The sequence below is a fragment of the Saccopteryx bilineata genome, chromosome 4 (genome assembly GCF_036850765.1).
Source record: "Saccopteryx bilineata isolate mSacBil1 chromosome 4, mSacBil1_pri_phased_curated, whole genome shotgun sequence".
Taxonomy (NCBI): Eukaryota; Metazoa; Chordata; class Mammalia; order Chiroptera; family Emballonuridae; genus Saccopteryx; species Saccopteryx bilineata.
In genome coordinates, this window is record NC_089493.1 from 50886054 (window position 1) to 50905766 (window position 19713).

Sequence of the window (19713 nt, forward strand, 5' to 3'; positions counted from 1 at the left end):
GCTTCACCCCAGCGGAACCCACAGCAGGCATGCCTGGCAGAGCCCCAAGGGACTAGCAGTCTTGTGTTTCCACTTCCCATTCCACTCCTACCAACCTTGGGAAAGACACTTTGTTTCTCTGAGTCTCAGGTGCTCCATTTCTAAAACGAGATCCATAATTTCTAACATAGTGAAGTTGTTTGAAGAATCAAAATGAGATAATGTAGGTGCAAGGTCCCACTTGAGATAAGCTACCACTGCTGCTGCTGTAGGCCCTTTCTACTGAGGGGGCCCCTGGGAAGCACCAGGCATAGACCCTGCTTTCAAATATCAATATATTACAAGCGAGTGGAAGAGATAAAACTGATGCGAATTCAACAAACGTTTGATGGCAAAGAGACTGTAGGGACTGTAAGTGCTACAGGAATGAGAGGTCAGGGAAGGTGGGGGGATCAGGGTAGGCTTCCTGGAGGAGGAGTCCATTCACCTGCACTGAGAGAGCCCCAGGCACTGTGTACACATTGATTAGTTTCATAATCTACCATCAGGAAAGTACAAGGTGCTTGTACAGGGTGGGAAACAGTCTCAGTCAAAGTTCAGACAGCAAGTGCAGAGCTGATTTGAACCTATTCTTCCTGACTCTGCAGTCCATATTGTTTTCTCCAACATTTTATGATGAAATATTTCAACATACAAAAATAGCCAAGAATCACCCACCACTGAGTGGAATTATAATTTGGCTATACTTCTTCGCGTTTGTGTGTGTGTGTAACTTCTTTCTTTTGTGAAATAAGTTGAAAGGAAGTTGCAAACTTCGTGACTCCTGCCCCACTGTTGCATAGCAGGAATTTCCTACAAAGGAGGACAATTTCCTAGTTAGTACATCATGATCATCATGTCTAAGAAAATTAACAATTCCTTGATACCATCTAATACCCAACCCATATTCAAAATTCTCCAAAATGCCTTTCATAGCTATTCTATCTTTTGAACCAGGGTGAGGATCCACATTGCTCCCGTGTTTCATTTGGTTGTGATCTCTCTTTTGCTTATTTAAATCTAGAACATTCCCATCACGGTTTTTATTTATTTGTTTGTTTAGAGAGAGAGAGAGAGAGGAAGTGAGAGAGATGAGAAGCATCAACTCATCGTTGTGGCACCTTAGTTGTTCATTAATTGCTTTCTCATATGTGCCTTGACCAGGAGGCTCCAGCTGAGCCAGGACGCCTTGCTCAAGCCAGTGACCTTTGGGTTCAAGTCAACGACCATGGGGTAAAGTCTATGACCCCACACTCAAGCTGGTGAGCCCACGCTCAAGCTGGCAACCTCAGCGTTTTGAACCTGGGCCCTCAGCATCCCATGCGGGTGCTCTGCCGGTGCTCTATCCACTGTGCCAATGCCATACCTGGTCAGGCCCATCATGGTTTTGAAAAGTGGTTTTTTATGTGACATTAACTTTTTCAAGACACCACGTCAGTTATCATATAAAATGTTCTAGTGATTCGTCTCATTGCTATGTGACATCTTCAAAATCATTCCAGTATTTCCTAGAAACTTTAAGAGTTGGATGTAAAGCCCTGATTTAATGCAGGTTGAAGACACCTCCTGTTATTAATTGGCTGTGCTGGGGGTGAGGCTGGGGAGGTGAGGGCAGAGGAGACGTGTGGGCACACTCCTGGCAGGGTCAGTGGCAGTGAGGGAGTTGGCTGGACAGTGCCAACGGTTGTTTTGGAGGATGACAGACAGAGGCTGGAAGACCTGGGAAGCCAGCACACAATGTGGCCAAAGTGGGGCATCTACTGGGAGGTCTGACCTTTCCACCCGTGGTTACTACAGGGCTGACTTCATTCTGAGGTCAGACGCATGGGTGTGTAGACAGGGAATAGCAAAGACTCCTCCCTGCTCTGATGGAGGGTGGAGGCCATGCTGAGGTTGGGGCCAGAGAGCCTCAGACCTCAGATGGAAATCGGTGGGGGCAGCCCTTTGTCTTTTGTCCCTTTCCTCAAACTCAGCCCAAAGCCTGGTGGACCCCCAGCTAGTTCTAGTGAGGGCAGAACACACTTAGAACCTTCCAGGGCAAAACTGAGACACATTTGAGCTTCCCAAAAGGAAGAACTTTCTTAATGGTCAGAGCTGCCTGAGATGGAAAAGGAAGCTGCCTTGATAGATAATGAGCTTCCCGTCGCTGGAGGGGGTCAAGATTCAGGTGGATGACCTTTAGTCAAGGGTAATGTGGAACAATGGGTGGAACTGGATGGCCTTCCAGCCCAGAGATTACAGCGCTCCTCTACTTTATGAAAAACACTATGTTGACACAGAGAGGAGCACAGAGGTCGGAGTGCCCAGCAGGAACCCTAATTCTGCCACCTTGGCCGGGGGCCATTCTCTTCTGTAAAACAGGGATCACAATGCCTCCCCAGCTGGGTTGCTGTGACCTTGAATGACAACAGCTGTCATGGCAATTGCTATCTCCAACTAGGGCATCCCACAGAGCTGATTAATGCTTGGTCACTTCTTTTAAGCTGTAGATATGAATGTTTTCTCTCGCCAGCTACTAGATTGTAAGTTATCTGATCTTCTGTCTCCTCCTGGCCCCTGTACAGCCCCACCCCACCCCAGGCCTGGTCCAGGACTCCTGTCTGGCAGGAGCCTCCTAGTGACTCTGGTTGAATAATCTCTCCGTATGGCAGGAGGGCAAGAGCCAAGGTCAGGACAAGTGCCCAGTTCCTTAGATGTGGCAGGCACTGGCTCTCTCAGAGCCTCACCCCAGGGTTGTGACTTCAGCTTGCTGAGGTTTTTGAGTTTCATTTTCAGAATGATGCTCCACCCCTGCCCACACGACAAGGGCCTGGTCCTTACCCCCCCCCCCCCCGCCCCCTTACCACTTCTGGGTCCAAGCTCTTTCTCTGTAGTGTTCGTCCTTCTGGTCACACAGCCCCTTCTCCTCTGAACAACTTGCATCAGGACGCCAAGGCCTCTGAACTCAGTACAGCTCTCAGGCTGGGGCTTAGTGTGTCCCTTGCTGCTGACAGCACAGTATCAGTGAGGGGACAGAGCTTGCAGAATTGCCGCCTACACCACCTACAGCCACCGCCACAACCCTCTGCGAATACCACCTCACTCTCCACCACTCCCAGCTAACCAGTGGGCAGAGCTGAGAGGATACTACAATCCCATTGAAAAAACATCTGGCATGCGTGTTACTAAGCTGAAGCTCAGGGGGTTTAAGAGACTAGCCCAAAGTCACAGGCTATGAAAGTTACAGAGACAAGACTTCAGCCAAGAATTCTCTCAGTCCACTGCTCTCCTCCTTCAGCCTCTCCACCAAACTCATACCCCAACACACACATTGTTCCGTACAATACAGAGCAACAGACAAAAATGTGAAAGAACCATACAGCAGGTGGGGTTTCGAGAGTGAGAAAGACTCCAAAGGTTTTTTATCTTGACTCTGCCATTTGTTAGCTGTGTGACTTTAGTCTAGTTATTCAACCTCTCTGAGCACCAGTTTGTCTGTAAAATGGGGATAATGTCTCCCAGCTCACAGGATACAATGAAGTGAGTAAATGTAAAGTGGCTGACAAGGGACAGGCCGGCACAGGGTAGATGCTTGCCACACATTCATTCCACCTTCGCCCTCTCTCCTATAACAAAGAGGCGATGACCTCAATGGAGTGTTTACTTGGAGAGGCCAGGCTCTGCCAGGAGGAAGAGGGGGCTGGGCTGGGCCAAGGGTCAGGAGGAGGGAGAGGCTCTGGCCTCCAGATGTGTTCAGCAGCTGGGTCCACTCCATGAAGGCCTCCCCTGGGCCCAGGGCCATCCTAGTCTCCCTCTGAGAGGGGAAGGGCCTGGAAGGAAGAAGTATTCATTTTGCAGCTGAATGGCCCTTATAGCCTCTTAAGAAATAGAGGCTGGCTTTTTTCTCCTGTGAGATAATCACTATGTACACTCCACATGGAAGCAAATTGTATCCTGTCCTCTGATGCCAAAAATGAGTTATTGTGGCCAGCGGGTGCATTTTCTAGATGATGAGGACTGAAATCCAGTCATTTAACTAGAACATGGAAATGTACAAGGGAAGTTTTTCCCTTTTCTCTGGCTCAGGTAAGAGGGGAGCTCATGGCTATATCCCCGGAGAGCTGTCAACTGAAGGAGGCCAGGACGCCTCTGGGAGAGCCACTTCCTGTGCACGTGCTGCCAACTGGAGGAGCCCAGGACGCCTCTGGGAGAGCCACTTCCTGTGCACGTGCTGCCAACTGGAGGAGCCCAGGACGCCTCTGAGAGAGCCACTTCCTGCGCACGTGCTGCCAACTGGAGGCGCCCAGGACGCCTCTGAGAGAGCCGCTTCCTGCGCACGTGCTGCCAACTGGAGGAGCCCAGGACGCCTCTGAGAGAGCCACTTCCTGCGCACGTGCTGCCAACTGGAGGAGCCCAGGACGCCTCTGGGAGACCCACTTCCTGTGCACGTGCTGCCAACTGGAGGAGCCCAAGAGCCTCTGGGAGACCCACTTCCTGTGCACGTGCTGCCAACTGGAGGAGCCCAGGACGCCTCTGAGAGAGCCACTTCCTGTGCACGTGCTGCCAACTGGAGGAGCCCAGGACGCCTCTGGGAGACCCACTTCCTGTGCACGTGCTGCCAACTGGAGGAGCCCAGGATGCCTCTGGGAGACCCACTTCCTGTGCACGTGCTGCCAACTGGAGGAGCCCAGGACGCCTCTGAGAGAGCCACTTCCTGTGCACGTGCTGCCAACTGGAGGAGCCCAGGACGACTCTGGGAGACCCACTTCCTGTGCACGTGCTGCCAACTGGAGGAGCCCAGGACGCCTCTGGGAGCGCCACTTCCTGTGCACGTGCTGCCAACTGGAGGAGCCCAGGATGCCTCTGGGAGCGCCACTTCCTGTGCACGTGCTGCCAACTGGAGGAGCCCAGGACGCCTCTGGGAGAGCCACTTCCTGTGCACGTGCTGCCAACTGGAGGAGCCCAGGACGCCCCTGGGAGAGCCACTTCCTGTGCACGTGCTGCCAGAGGAAGGCTGGTGTTTTCAGTCTTATGTGGGCCCCTAGCTCTGTGGCCTGGGACAAGTCACCTTTCTTCTCTAGGCTCAGTGTCTTCTTCCATGAAATGTGGGTATCAACCAGACTCACATCCTGGAATCCTTATGAGGATGAGGACAAGAGAACACAGGGGCTCTGCAGGTGGCATGCCACTCTAATGAACATCGGACACTATTATCAGCACCTCTGTTGCATTTGCTCATAACATGCTGGGTCCACGAGCAACAGCTGATCACCTGGCCCTCCACCGTCTCTGAGCCAGCCCTGCTTTCCCAAGCCCAGGGCTGGCCACACAGGAGGGACACAGTGCATGTTCCCACATGAGGGAGCAGAAGTGAATCTGCCCAGAATCCTGAAAAGCTTGCCAGGGTGGGTAGTAATTACTGATAGACTCTACCTTTCAGTTTCCTCTTCTGTAAAACGAAGGGCTAGGAACTTTTGCTATTAGCTGGAGAACTCTTTCTCCAAATGAAGTGTTACTCAGAACTTCAAAATGTAAAACGGGCATTGTGAGAGCTGTCTGCATTTGAGTCGAGAAGAAAGCTGGGAGTACCTTTGAGCATGGTCCTGGGACTGCACTGTGAAACCCAATTTGAGAACCTCTGGTATAAGCAAAATGCCAGAAATCTGTGTCCTGGCCAGCTAAGCCACTAACTCACTGGGGACCCTCAGGCAGATCCCTCCTTCTCCTTCCACAGGAGGTGTCTGGGCTAAAGGCCCACCATCTATCTCTGCCATTTCACGGTCTGCCCAGGACACGGAGTTCTCACTGGTTTTCCGGACTTCTGAGATGCAGCCACTCAAGAAATTCCCAGCACAGAGAAGCTGGACCACACGTCTTCTCTCGTAGGTGCTCTCTGATTGCCGAGTCCACCGGGTCCAGGCCTCCAGGGACCCAGGAATTCCTGAGGGTTTACCTCTGAATTCTTTGACCCCCTCCAGTACAGCCAGGTGCAGCAGGGGTGCAGGACAGAGGGCTGGCTCCCTGCCCCATTCCACAGGCTGGAGCTCACAGCTCAGAGCACAGCGGTGCTTAGGAGGGAGGGCCCTGCAGCCAAGTGACCTACATTTGAATCCTGGCTCCACCTCACCTAGGCCCACCAGGATGAGTCACCAAACCACTGTGGGACTCAGTTCCCTCTATCTGTGACAAGACCTTGGGAGGATGCTGTTGCCCCTTCTCACTTCCTTCAGGTCTTTTCTCAAAAGTGAGCTCTCAGTGAGACCCTTCCCAAGAGCATGTCATTCCCAGGTATATGTCATTATCAACCACACCATACATTTTACTTACCTGGTTTGTACCTTCTCCTCTACTAGACTGCCAGCGCCAGGAAGGCAGGGTCTGTCTCTTCTGTTCACTGCTCTGTCAGCAATGACTAACCCAGTTCTTGGCACCTGGTAACTTGAAGATTGTACCTGCCAGTGGGTCTAGGGCAGTGGTGTGCCAGCAAACGGTTAACCAGCTCACCGAGGGAGGCACGGAGAGCCCTGGTTTGCCATGTCTGCCAATTTCCAGGGTGAAAATATTCCTGTCACGGCTGACTTCAAGGTGCCAATGTGGCATCACTGAGTATGAAATTGGGCTAGTTAAACCGCAATGGAAAGAAGATGACAAAAAAGGAGAGGTCACCAAGGCAGGCAGACAGACTGACAATGGCAGGCTATGTAAACTGTGTGCCTTTACCACTCCCCTCCGAGCAACACCTCCCAGGTCCTGTCTGGCGCTCACTCTGGCTGTGCAGTGGCATCGTCCAAGGTGTGTGTCATGAAGACACGCCCCTGGGGACACCAGTGTTTGAGAACAGGCGCTCTAGCTTGGGCGCCGACAAGTAGGACAAAGCCGCACCATCCCATATAGTAGCTGCTAGTCGCAGTGACTATTGACATTCAGATTAATTAAAAATAAATCAAATTGAAAAATTCAGTTCATCTATCTTCTATATCTTGAAAGAAGTATAGGTTAAACAGGTGTATGCGTTTGTCAAAATTGATTGTATAGTTAAAGATCTGTGTGTTTCACTTTATGTAAATGATATTTTAATACAATACTTTCTTAGAAAAAAAATTAAAATTTTTAAATTAGACTAAACATATTTTGAGTGCTCCCTAGCCACATGTGGCTGGTGGCTACCATACTAAATAGCACAGATTACAGATCATTTCCATCACTGCAAAAAAAAAAAAAATTCTGTTGGATAGCAATGGGGGAATATCGATCAGCCCTAGAAGTAAAGAATCATACTGAAACCCCACACCTAGGAGTTCCTGGCTGGGAAGCACAGGGACTGCAGAAGGTCACAATCTGTAGTCACCCCAGGGACTTTCTCTCCACCCTGAGCACATGCTGAATGCTGAACCCTGGGTTCCAAGCCAGCTCTCCTGCCAACACACAGAGCCTCTTGGGCAAGCCGCTCAGTCTCCTCAACCATGAAATGGGGACTCCTCCCCTCTGCCCAGCTCTGTCCTGCCTCCTTCCTTCTATCAGGGAGCAGATCAAAGTCAAGTGGGAGTGGACATGTTGGGATGGCGCCTTCCCAACAGTCTGAGGATGGGAGGGTATGGATCCGGTACCCATGGATGCTACACATCACCCAACGCAAGTCTAGCCAGACGCGAAGTCTGTTCCTGGAGCAGGTTTCTGTCCTGAATCCCTGCAGCCTTCCTGTTCTGCTGGGTCGGAGTGGACACGTGCGTGAGTGGCTCATCTGCTTCAAGCTCTTTGGGACAGCTTCCCACCTCCCCCGAGATGGCCCCTGAGCTGGCAAGCCTTTCCTGAAGCCCCAAGATTCTGTCCTGTCCCATCGGTTCATCTGACCCCTTTTCTGGCTCATCACTAACAACAAGAGCCAACATTTATTAAGTGCTCGCTATGAGCCAAACATTTTACATTCGTTATATCCTGCCATCCTTATAATTACAAGGAATAGACACAACTATTATCCCCATTTACTGATGCAACTGTGCTTGTCCAAAGTCACTTTAGTGGAGGAACTGGGATCCGAGCTCAGATCTGACATCAGGATCTCTGCTCCACATGCTTTACTGCCAGATCACACTGGCTGTGCTCAAGGGCAGAGCCTTTGTCTCGTTCCTCCTCGTTTTTCCAGGGCTTCCCGTTAGGCCTAATACAGTATTCATAAATATTTATTAAATACGTAAATGAGTGAAGGAATAAGACAGGGTGATTGTCACTTCCCCTCAAAGCCTCCAAAAGCCCCCTTGATGCTCCCAGATCAAAACCCTTGTCCACCTCCTCATGGGATCTGCAGAATGAGTTTCCAACCAGTCAGATCCAACCTGGGCAGAAAGCCGGGAGAGGAAACGTCTGCTTCCCGTGGGCCCAACTTTCCCTACATGTGTTCCTGACACAAAAAAGACTTTCATGAAAGCACTGCTTGCCAGGGCAGGAAAGGACCCTTGGGTCCACTAAACTCCAGTCTCTCATTTCACAGACCACAGCCAAGAAGGGGGAAGTGACTTATCCAAGGTCACACAGTAAGGTCACCCAATGACCAATATATACTGTAAGCTTTCTGTTGGAAGTAGAAGTGGGGGTGGGAAGTGGAAGGGTAGGACGTGGCGCTGCCCCCTCTCCAGCGGGAGTGTCTCGGTCGGGCAGGCCCCACCCAGGGAAGTACCCACCCACCACCGGGGTTCTGAGTTCTATATTCCTCTGCCCATCCAGGGAGGGGTGATGGAGCTCAAAGTACAGGCCCAACAGATGGTTTCTATTTGCAGCCATGAGCCTGCTCTTGCCAGACTCCTGACCTATTTTGAGGAACTAAGGGCCCCGCTGGCTCACGAATGGCCTCCCACTCACACCCCTTAACCCACATTTTGGCAGAAGATCAGATGGATGGTGCAGGCCAGTGGAGAGGAGGAGGAGGAGGAGAGGAAAACCTTTGAAAATGAGGCTGAGGTGGATGTCAGCAAGCTTGAACCCTGGGGAAGGACTCCTGTCTCACAATCTCTCGAGGTGTTTGGGGAAATTCAGGTTCCGAGGCCCACTTTGGTACTGAAGGGTCACACTCTGGGGCTGGGCCAAGGAATCTGCATTTCCACCAAGCTCCCCAGTGCACTGTCTGTGGACCAACAACACTGGCATTATCTGTGGCATTATCTGGGAGCGAGTCAGAAATGCGGATCCTGGGCCCCACCTGGGACGGAAGCAGAACCCACAGGTAACAAGACCCCCAGTGGTCGCAGATATGGTAGCTGAAAACCACTGCTCTCCAATGCTTCTCAAATCTGTGCACGCATGAGTCACCAGGGAGCCTGCTAACACAGGTCACTGTGGGGTGGGCCTGAGAATGTGTATTTCTAATAAGGTGCCCCGTGATGCTGAAGCCACTTGACCCCTAATCTGTTCTTCAAGGAGCACTGTGCCATCTGAAGCCTTATCTCTGTGACCTGTCCTAAGTCCCTTTACCTCTCTGAGTCTCAGTGTCTCCATCTATAAAATGGATATATAATTCATACCTTTTCCCTAGGATAGTTGAGGTTCCAATGAAATAACAAGGTGTGTGAAAGTAACTGAAAGTGTTTTATGAATGACTATGCAAACATTATATAAATCAATTTGATTAATTAACAGTTAGAAAGGCCTGTAGGTGATCTCCCATGCCCCTGACAGTCTAGTCTCCCTGCCTGGCAGCACGTCTGACGGTGGGCGCGCTGGGCCGCACAGCCCTCGGGCTTCGCTCTGCTTTCCTAGACTGCCAGGTACAAGGCTAGGCGTGCAGTAAGCACTCAGCCAGGGCTGGTAGAGTTCAACCCCGGACTTCTGGTTCTCAGCCTGGCTCTCTTTCCATTGTAGTCTCTCTCGGTAACGTAAGGCTAAGCAACTTGAAAAAAAAAAAAGGAAATAAAAAAGGTTGTTTGATAGTTGAGGCAAAAGGCTGAGCACAGGAGCCATCAGCCCCAAGGCCCCTCACCTGGGAAATGCCTGCCTGGCTCTCAGGGTCATTTCAAATCCCAAGTTCAGGAGTGCCCGACCCAGCCCCCGACACCCAGCGCCCTCATTGCAGTGGACCCTCCCCATGCCAGAGCTCACATGGTCACAGTCATGGTCATGGCCATGGCCATGGGCTAGCACAGCCTGATGCTGTCCCCTGTCAGTGAAACCCCCTGAAACAACACGCCGATGTGCTGGCCAGGAGCGAGCAATCCCAGCCGGGTCCTGCTGAGGAGCCCCCCTAATTGGTCCATGTCACCCGGAGACTCACCACCATCTCACAGCCCAGGACTTTGGCTCCCTGTCACCTGGCAATACAGAGAAAAGTTGGGTTGATAAACCGTCCCCAGAGGGACACTGTAACTCGGCCTGGGCCTCTGCCTTCCCCAGAGATAATTTATCTCCATTGCAATGAGCGGAAGGCCCAGGAGAGAAGGGAGGTTTGCGTGCTATGTTGTAGCTTGTCTGTTCAGACACAGAGGAAGCCTCCTATCCCTCCGTGCTCCACATGAGAAAGAAAAAAAAATGAAAAAATTTATATTACTGTTAATCATCTTGAGTATAAAACAGAGTAGGGTATCAACTTGCCCACCGAGCAGCAGACACCAGCCACCTGCACAGAACTTATCTGGAAACAAACTGTGTCACCCACCTAGCACCGTCCCCAAGGGATGTATGTGTGTGGTGTGTGGGGTATACATAGTCTGTGTGTGTGTGTGTGTGTGTGTGTGTGTGTGTGTGTGTGCGCGCGCGCGTGTACGCGCACACACACACACATGCAAGAGTCACCTTTTCCTCCTGGATTTGCTAACAATTCAAGGGGCCTCATCAGCAGAGGGTTTAAAAACCACGGCAGAAACGTTTTGATTAAAGCGCATGTCACTGAGAAAATAACATGGCTTTTATTTGGAAAACCTTCTGACTGATGATTGTCTCATGATGTTCTAAAGACTCTATTAATTTAGGACAAGCAAGGACAGGGGAACCTGCCTGCATCTTTGGTGGACAATTGCCCTAGGATAGCCTCTGTTTCCCAAACTCACCAGGGACGCAGCCTTAATGGGTGGCCGTGCTGTGTCCCACGTGACCGCCAGCTCTGCTCCAGTAGGAGTGACCCACACTCGGTGGTGACTGGCTCAGCCACACAGATGCTCCCTCGGAGCATGTAAATGGGAGCAGTGTCGAGCCCTCGGCTGGCAGCAGAAGCCACAGCTGAGAGGAAGGCCTGGAGAGGACAGAGCGAAGTGTGAAGGGGATTGTTCTTACTTTTCAGACATGTTAGCAGACTTAGCTCTTGAACTTACTACTTGTGACCCTTCCTCTCTTTCTCTAAACAGTGTCCATATGCCCAGAGAGGGTTTAGGACTGTAAAAGCAGGAATCCAAAACAGGATTTTGCAGCTCCACAATCGTCTTAACAGCAAGACTTTAAAGGCTTTCCTCAGCTCCCAAGTGCCTCTGTCAGCAAACATGGAGTCTTGTCTGGCTGATAGTAGCAGAGAGGTCCTGACCCAGCACCCAGGGAATGGGGAGAGCCCACTCCTCAAGGATAGAAAGACGGAGAATGAGGAGGGAAACGGAGAGGGAAGGGCATGTTCAGGTACATATCCTGGTGTCCCATACTTTGGGCTCAAATCTTAGGCAGACATGTGCTCGGTAGGTGGAGGGTGGGGTCAATGGTAGAGGGTGGCAGGGTTTCTCTCTAATTTCTTGGTTGGGATTCTAGAAGGAGACAGACCACTATTCAGGATGGCCCAGGGTCAAATAAGAGGTGGCCTTGCAAAATTAAGATGGCCGTAGCAACTGGCCAGACAGAGAGGGCCGGACGTGCGCTCTCAAGCCTTCTTTACCTCTTGCCTAGTAGAGAGAACCCAGCCACTCCTGCTCACCAGAGGGAGGACATGGATGATCTAAGAAGCTTCGGGCCACCAAGAGGTTGCCATGGTGAGGGGCAAGCCAACTGCATCAGAGGCTCTGGACAGTCTAGGCCTGGGGTAAGATGACTAGTGAGACAAAGGCCCCGCTGGGGATGAACCCTGCTATCGGGGCCAAGACAAAATGGACCATAAGTCTCAGCTCCAGACTTCAGTGGCAGATGCCCAAAGAATGCCCTGAGATGGGACGGACTAACCACACCTCAGTGCACGACAGCTAGAACATATCTAAGGACCAGCACAGAGCCAGAGGTCCCTCTGCCCCTGACACCTGAGGGCACTTAGGCCCCGGCTAGCTATATCCTTAGATGCCATTTTGAGAAAATGCCAGAGAAAGGGGAGCAGCTCTGAAAGATGAGCCTTTTGGCGTCATTCAAGCAGAAGCCAAATTACCCCAGAGGCCGAGCCTGTACATCACAGGACTATTTAAATTACTGAACCAGACTGACGCCAGTGGATGAGGCTGACTGTTTTATCACCGTGACCTTGCGAGGTGGGGCTCCTGAATGAGAACAGATTAGCTTCAGAGAAAGCAAAGACACGCATCTCCTTTGCGCATTCAGTGGTCAGGGCCGCCTACAAGGCCATGAAAGCTGGCCACTGCATAGCTTAGCTTGACCACATGAATAGTGCGCCATGGAGTTATGCAACAGGGGTAGGAGGGAGGGTGTGTGCAAGTCCCTTTACCGTGAAGTGCTGCTGAGGCAGGAGGTAGAGTGGGAGAGCTTCATCACCATCCCAGAGGCCAGGCCTGAGCAGACAAGACAAACAGGGGGGTCCCGCACACTGGTAGCTCGGAAATGCCATTTCGGCCTCTGAAACCTGCTCATGTGGCTGTCCCTGGGAGCCTGAGAGACCTGCCTGATGGTCACTCTCTTGTCTCCCATTACTAATGGTCAACTGAGAAAGTCCGTTTCTAGCAACCAAGAGAACCCACTTGAGTCACAGGGAGGGACATGTGGCCTTCCCACGGCCTGTGCCCTGAGCCATTCCAGAAGCTGGTCTACACTGGCAAGCAGAAGCGACTCACTCCTCGCACAGGTGTATCAGGACTTTCTCCAGTGTGTTTGCTGGTGTCAAAGGCTAATAAATTGGCCCCAGTGCATCTCTGACCACTGTGTTCTTGGGGACTCACCCACCCTGAGCATCTGCAGTGTCTCCAGGCCACAGCTCTCAGTGGGCACTTGGTGTACACTTGATGGTCTGATTGCTTTTCTCTCTCTTTTTAAATGTTACTTTATTGATTTCAGAGAGAGGAAGGGAGAGAGAGAGAGAGTGACAAAAACATTAATCTGTTTCCCTATGTGCCCTGACCGGGGATCAAATCGGCAACTTCTGCATATCAGGATGATATTCTAACCAACCAAGCTATCTGGCCAGAGGTGACTGGTTCTCTTTATATGTAAAAGAAGTCTCTAGAAGGCTGTAAGGAAGGCCTGCATGCCAGCTTTAAAAGCTGGAAAGAGCAGGAACTCTAAAATTAGACAGGCCTGGGTCAAAATACCACCACTCACTATGTACCCTACATACTCTGGACAGGTTCAGTTATTTTTTGAAACTTGCATTCTCATCCATAAAAATGGAGAGTAACAATGCCTATTCCTCGGGCAGTTTCCACCTTCCTGGTCTCCCTCAGAGTGCACTGTATACCCTGTCAATAATCAATTACTGGGTATGACTGGACTGGCTTTTTCGAAGTGAAGCATAACTTCAGAGCTGTTTCAGGACTCTGTCCTCTGGGTGTCCCCCAGGGGCAGTGGGACGAGTGCCCGGGTGGGGGAGGTACGCCAATGCTACTGACAGGCTACGTGGAGGCCATTCCCACCTCGCCCACCGTTTCCACTGCAGGAGGGCCCTGCGATCCAGTTCTGTGCTGAGGGACTTCTGAGAAAGTTTTTCTTTCATATTAATAAAAGGAAACACAAAAGAAAATCTCTTTCTTGATATACAGGCTGATGCACTGCTTCCTGCCTTTGTTTGCATTTGAAAATGTAAAGCCCAGGGCTATGGCAGCCATCTTGGCTCCATGAGATGACAAGTCCATGATCAAAAGCCAACAGGATGAAGAGGCAGACCAGTAGGACAGAAACAGTCTAGGTCCTTAATGACACTGTTGAGCCACAAAACCAATCCTAAGAACCTTCTCTCCAGGCCTCTTGCTCAATAAACCATAACTATGAGTCATTCTTGGTTGATCTTTTTGTTGCTATTGTTACTTGTAGCCAAAAGGATAGAGGATGAAGAAGAAAGGGCAGGAGATAGCAGATGTCTGAGTCTCTGGATACTACCTGTGATCTACCTCTTGAGGTCTCCATGTCTCAGAGGCTCTGGCCCCACAGCCAGGAACCTAGAAATTATCAGGAGGCTCAGATACCACCCAGCTCTGCCCATGCCCAGCAGGCTTGCCCTGCAGGAGGGCAAAGAAACCCTGAGGCCCCTCCATTCCCTTTCCTCTCATCTCTCAGCAGAGTTCCTCAGGGTGGGCTGATGCAGCTGCCTCTGCCTCTGGTGCAGCCGCTGGAAGAGTTGCATAGCTCAGGGGGTAACAATGATGGCCATTGGGGGGAAAAAGCAATAATCAGATTAATACTATAATACTAAAATACAATAATCAGACCGTTGCTACACAACCACCCACACAGCACCTCCCAGGTCCAGCAACACTATTGAGATTTCTCCCTTCCTCCACTTTTTTCTTCATTTCACTAAAGGCTGTCATTATGATAAAAACCATAAGGAGATGAAAATGAGGTCATGTATGTAAAACATCTGGCACAGGGCCTGGTGGGCAATGAGCAAACACCAGCACCCTTCCTTTTCCCTTCCAACATAACAGCAATGTGCACAACAAAACATGGCCATTGGGCTGCTCCCAAGGGTGGTGGTGCCTCTGTCCTTTTGGGATTCTTGCTTTTTGAAGTACTTTTTGTCCTTTCCCTCATGGCACGCGTGCGCATGCGCATGCGCACACACACCTACCCTTCTGCTGGTTCTGGGTCCACATCATGATGAGCACATTACAAAGCCCTTATAGATGCTCAGTGCTCAGCCTTTCCATACACATCATTCCCTCCCAGTCCTGGTCCCAGGCTTTGTTCTTGCTTCAGGCCCTCCTGCTTATTATGCAAATCAAAGCCAACCCACTGGCATCATCTGGCCTCTGTAGACTCACCTCTACAGATAAAGTCTCTCTACTCACCTCTCCCCTGGAGTCAGGACCACCTAGTTTGTAAGGTACCTTTATGGAAATAGCAAAAGGTACCCCTTCCTCTTGACAGATACAGCTCTGGACCAGAGCCCACAGCCCTGGAGCAGACACTCACACTGTTCATGGCAGCCATGCATGGTGCCTTTCTGATTACCTTCCAGTGTTTCTGACCTAAATTCTATTCTCACACATAGACTACAGAATTTCCAATGTGGAGAAGCCCAGCTTAGGGGGCAACAACTTTACAAAACACCACGACCTACTCAGTACTCCCCAGCACAATCCACGACTCCCTTGGTACCTCCTTGTAGGCCCCACCCCTTAGGCTCTTCCCCATCAATGTTAGTTAAAGTCACAGCACCTCTGCTGCCCAGTCCCAGTGCATTCCTCCCTGCCCTGTCTGGAGGGACACACAGCTGTCCTTGGAGACATGTGAATCTCTCCTTCTCCTTCTTATTCCACCCGGGTTAGAGGCCTTAGTCCTCAGAGCTACCCAATGAGGTAGATGCCATTATCCTCCCCTAATTACAGGAGAGGAAACTGAGGCACAGAGGTTAAGTAACTTGTCCAAAGTCACCTAGGGGAGAGGCAAAGGAGGGATTCAAACCCAGGCTTTCCAGCACCACTGAATGTGCACTAACCAAGCAGACTATAGGGCTTTTAGGGGAACTAAATGACATAAAGCATGCTTGGCACACAGAAGACACTCACTATATGGCCATTATGTAACTGTATCATTATTGTTGAACCTTTATCACCATTATCACTCATTGTGCAAAGTGCCCAAGAAAATCAAGCTGCCTTTCTTCCCTTTTATCCCTCTCTTCCTCCCACTAGTGCTGATGTGGCTGTTTTGGTGGTAGGAGTCTTGGCACTCTTTATAAAAGGTTTCCTGATGGGTTCACAGTTGCGGGGCAGGGAGAGAAGATTTGGGGTACAGAGGAGAGGGTGAATAAATCTCTTTGGCACAGAAAACTAATTGAACTGGTGGTCGATCATAACACAGCAAATCATGTTAGCTACAATAGGAGGGGGCTGGGACATGAGGGTAAGGAGGGGGATCTGGGGCAGAAAGAAATTCATCCCCAGGAGTCTGGGATGGAGAAGCAAATGAAAGAAGACCAGGGTGCCCCTGCAAGATTCAGCTAAGCAAATGACAACTGAATTGCCTAATACAATCCCTGAGGCACAGTAAAATGCCACTTCCTCCAGGAAGCCTTTCTAGATATTCCAGTAGAATCAACTCCTTCCTCCCCTCTGCTCTCAGAGCACTTTATATTTCAAGCCCAGGCCTGACCATATTATATCTACTTAGTTTCAGATTCACAGCACAGAGGCTGAGTGTCTTTGTGCTTCTGAGACTATAGTTCTGAGTCTCTGAGGCTCAGAGAAGTGATGTCGCTTGCTGGGGGTCACAGAGCAAGGAAATGGCCCAGCCACTTCTGAGACTATAGGCTTCTGGAGAGCAGGGACCAGGTTTATAACATGTGCATGGACAGCAGAGGCTTAATGAATGCTTGCTGGGTGAATAGTAAATGAACGAGACACAGGTTGCACCTCCTTTGGTCCTCACTTTTTGGTGACCTCATCATTATACAGCAACTGTGTGGTTGGTGAGACCTCAGAGCCAGCCTGGGAGGTAGACAACAGGATTGTCCTGCTGAAAGTGACAGGACAATAAGAGAGACTGCCACTCCTTTCCACCTACAACAAGGTTCTGCCTCACCAGGACCCTGCGAGGTCACTCGCCAGGCCACTTCTCCTTCCCTGGTCCTGGGTTTGGCCAGCACCCAGTCATCCCCTCAGGAAGGCCTCGGCCCAGGTCTGTCCAGGCCCTTCTTCCTCCTGCTGCCAGGCAGATGAAGAGCAGACTTCCCACAGTGCCTCCCATCAAACCGTCATCACGGGTCTCCTCTCCAGCTAGCTCTGCAAGCTGCAGCCAGACGCACCTCATTGTCCCAGGCACAGGGTTACTCCCCTTCGGAAATGCTCTAGATCATGACTGATGGTGGTCACACAACCACATGCAGGTGTTGAAACACACGATCTTGTACACTCAAAAGGATGGCTTTTGCTGCATGTGAATTACACAATAAACCTGACTTCTAAAAATCCCCTAAAGATATGTGTTGTTCTGGTCCTTGATAAAGAAAGTTGCATAAAAGAAACTGTGGAGCCTGACCTGTGGTGGCGCAGTGGATAAAGCGTCAACCTGGAAATGCTGAGGTCACTGGTTCAAAACCCTGGGCTTGCCTGGTCAAGGCACATATGGGAGTTGATGCTTCCAGCTCCTCCCCCCTTCTCTCTCTCTTTGTCTCTCTATCCTCTCTCTTCCTCTCTAAAAATGAATAAATAAATTTTAAAAAAAAATTAAAAAAAAAAAAAAAAAGAAACTGTGGAAAGTTTCCAGTTTAGACACTTCCAAACCCTGTTTGGTGACCCGGGGAGACCTGGGTCCCTTTACCCACACAGTGGCACGCTCTGAACACCCACCGCAAAGGAGCCTCAGTGGAGCACAGAGAAAGGGTCCCTAGGCAGGCTGCCACTTGTCCTATAGCTTGTCCTGTAGTGTTCCCACTCTGGGTCAGGTGTGGCCTTTAGTCACCAGCATTGAAGTTAAAAAGGACCTCCCAGCCCCACTCCAGATCCACTGATTCAGAATCTCTGAGGGGTGGACCCCGAAGCCTGCCAATCTGGTGTTTAAAAAGTCCCGGAAGTGATTCCCATGCACAACTAATATCTGAGATACATCGTCTATGGGTTTCAGGCCCTAGAGCAGGGGTCTCAAACTCGCAGCCCGCCGAACAATTTTGTGCGGCCCGCAGACTAACCCACGAAGTTCAAAATATTTTGGATAAAATTAAGTAAGCCTAGGGGCCTACTTGTATTTTTTCATTTCTCTAGCATCCTAGCTAGATATTAGCTTAGTTAACAGCAGTTGTGATGTGAACTACAGTTTCTGGTTGTTCTGTGACACTGAGTAAACTGCATGTACAATTGTGCTTGTTGTACTGATTTTTTTTTGTTTTCAACTGCAGTGAGAAAAGTGTTGCGTAACAGTTGCCTTTTGTAGACCTAGTGCGGCCCACCGAATGGCTGTGATCTTGCTCTGCGGCCCACATGCTGAGTTGAGTTTGAGACCCCTGCCCTAGAGACAGCAGTTCCTTGTATGAGCTCCAGGCTGGAGAAAACACTGAATGGTACCTTTCCAAGACTCTGATGATTCGTTATTATCTGTGTTACAAACTGTGTTCACTGTTGATTCTGATATCTTACCCCGGTAGGGTGCTTCAAGCTTCAGAGCACCCTGACATGGATTCCTTCTTCTAAGCCAGGCAGCTGGCTGTTCTTTCATCCCCATTTATCAAATGAGGAAAGGGAATCAGAGAGAGGTTAGGTCACCTGCCAAGATGGGGAAGGGGCAGAACCTGCGACCCTGGTCCTTGCAATCCCTCTCTCCTTGCTTCCATTAGGCCCCCCCCCAAGAGCTCAAAATCCTCCTTCCTGCTAGAGGCTGAACCAAGGAGGGCTGGGCAGTGGGTGGAAACAGAAGGAGTTCCCTCTCAATTCAGCCTCAAGAACCCGGTTTGTGCTCCCTGAGCCCAAGGGCAGAGTGGCCGCTGAGATCTGCCACACAGGCAGTGGGGGTGCGGCTGCTCAAAGCACCCGCCTCCAACCTCACTCTCAACAAGTGGCACAACCTGGGGTTAGTTGCCTGGAGCTATGATCTGGCATGCAGTCATTGCACCAGCTCCTGGGTGCTGGATGGAGAACCCAGCAGGATTTCCAAAGCAAAGGGAGCTGCAGGCTGCCCTTCCCACCAGGAGTCCACCCCACTGCCTGAGACAACTCCTGAACATTCTCCAGGACGATCTCAGTCCACACCACGGCTGGGAGAGGCTGGCCTCACCCGCTTCTGTCCCTTTGGGGTGGGACAGGGTGGGGCTGAGGGGGGTTGTGGTTGGGGAGGGCTGGAGGTCGCTCATGTCAGCTTGTACACGTTAGACACTCCCCGGGGTTCCCTCATGACCTTCCAACGATGTGCAAAGGGCCCACAGCCTCGCTCCAGCTGCTTCAACTCTGACCCCAGTTCTGCTGCTCTGGCAAGTCTCGGGGCCTCAACTTCAGAGGCAGTACAGGGTGGAGGTGAAAGAGCTGGGCCATTTCCTTGCAGTGTGACCCTAAACAAGCAACATCACTTCTCTGAGCCTCAGTTTCCTCATCCATAAGATGAAGATGATGTTAATAGTGCCTACTGCACAGGGTTCATGTGAAGATTAGATTCAATAAAGTATACAAAGCACCCGACAAATTTTACAAATTCTAGCTGTTGTTACAACCACTACCATCCTCAGTTTCCCAGTATCTTAAATGGGAACAATCTTTATCACTGCCCTGCTTACCCCACAGGGGTGTTGTGAGAGAAGGTAAACAACACTGTAAACTCCATGAGGACAGTGCCTTTGTTGGCCTGTTCTCCTGACGCATCCTTATGATTTAAAATGGTGCTTGTCATAGCAGGTACTCAGCAGATATAAATGGATGGATGGATGGATGGATGGATGGATGGACAGATGGGTGGGTG

General features: G+C 50.6%; 1 protein-coding gene across 4 annotated transcripts in view; it reads right to left on the reverse strand.

Annotated features, from left to right (window-relative positions):
- CORO2B (coronin 2B) overlaps positions 1-19713 on the reverse strand; it is a 188071-nt gene that overhangs the window by 75316 nt on the left and 93042 nt on the right. Inside the window, exon 1 of one of the 4 annotated variants that reach the window (XM_066273088.1) lies at positions 467-546. The exons of the other annotated variants lie outside the window; for them this stretch is intronic. Within the exon in view, the coding sequence (XP_066129185.1) occupies positions 467-514 (48 nt within the window). The 5' untranslated portion in view covers positions 515-546. Of the gene's footprint in view, positions 1-466; positions 547-19713 lie in introns of those variants that run through there. 4 annotated transcript variants of the gene reach the window in all.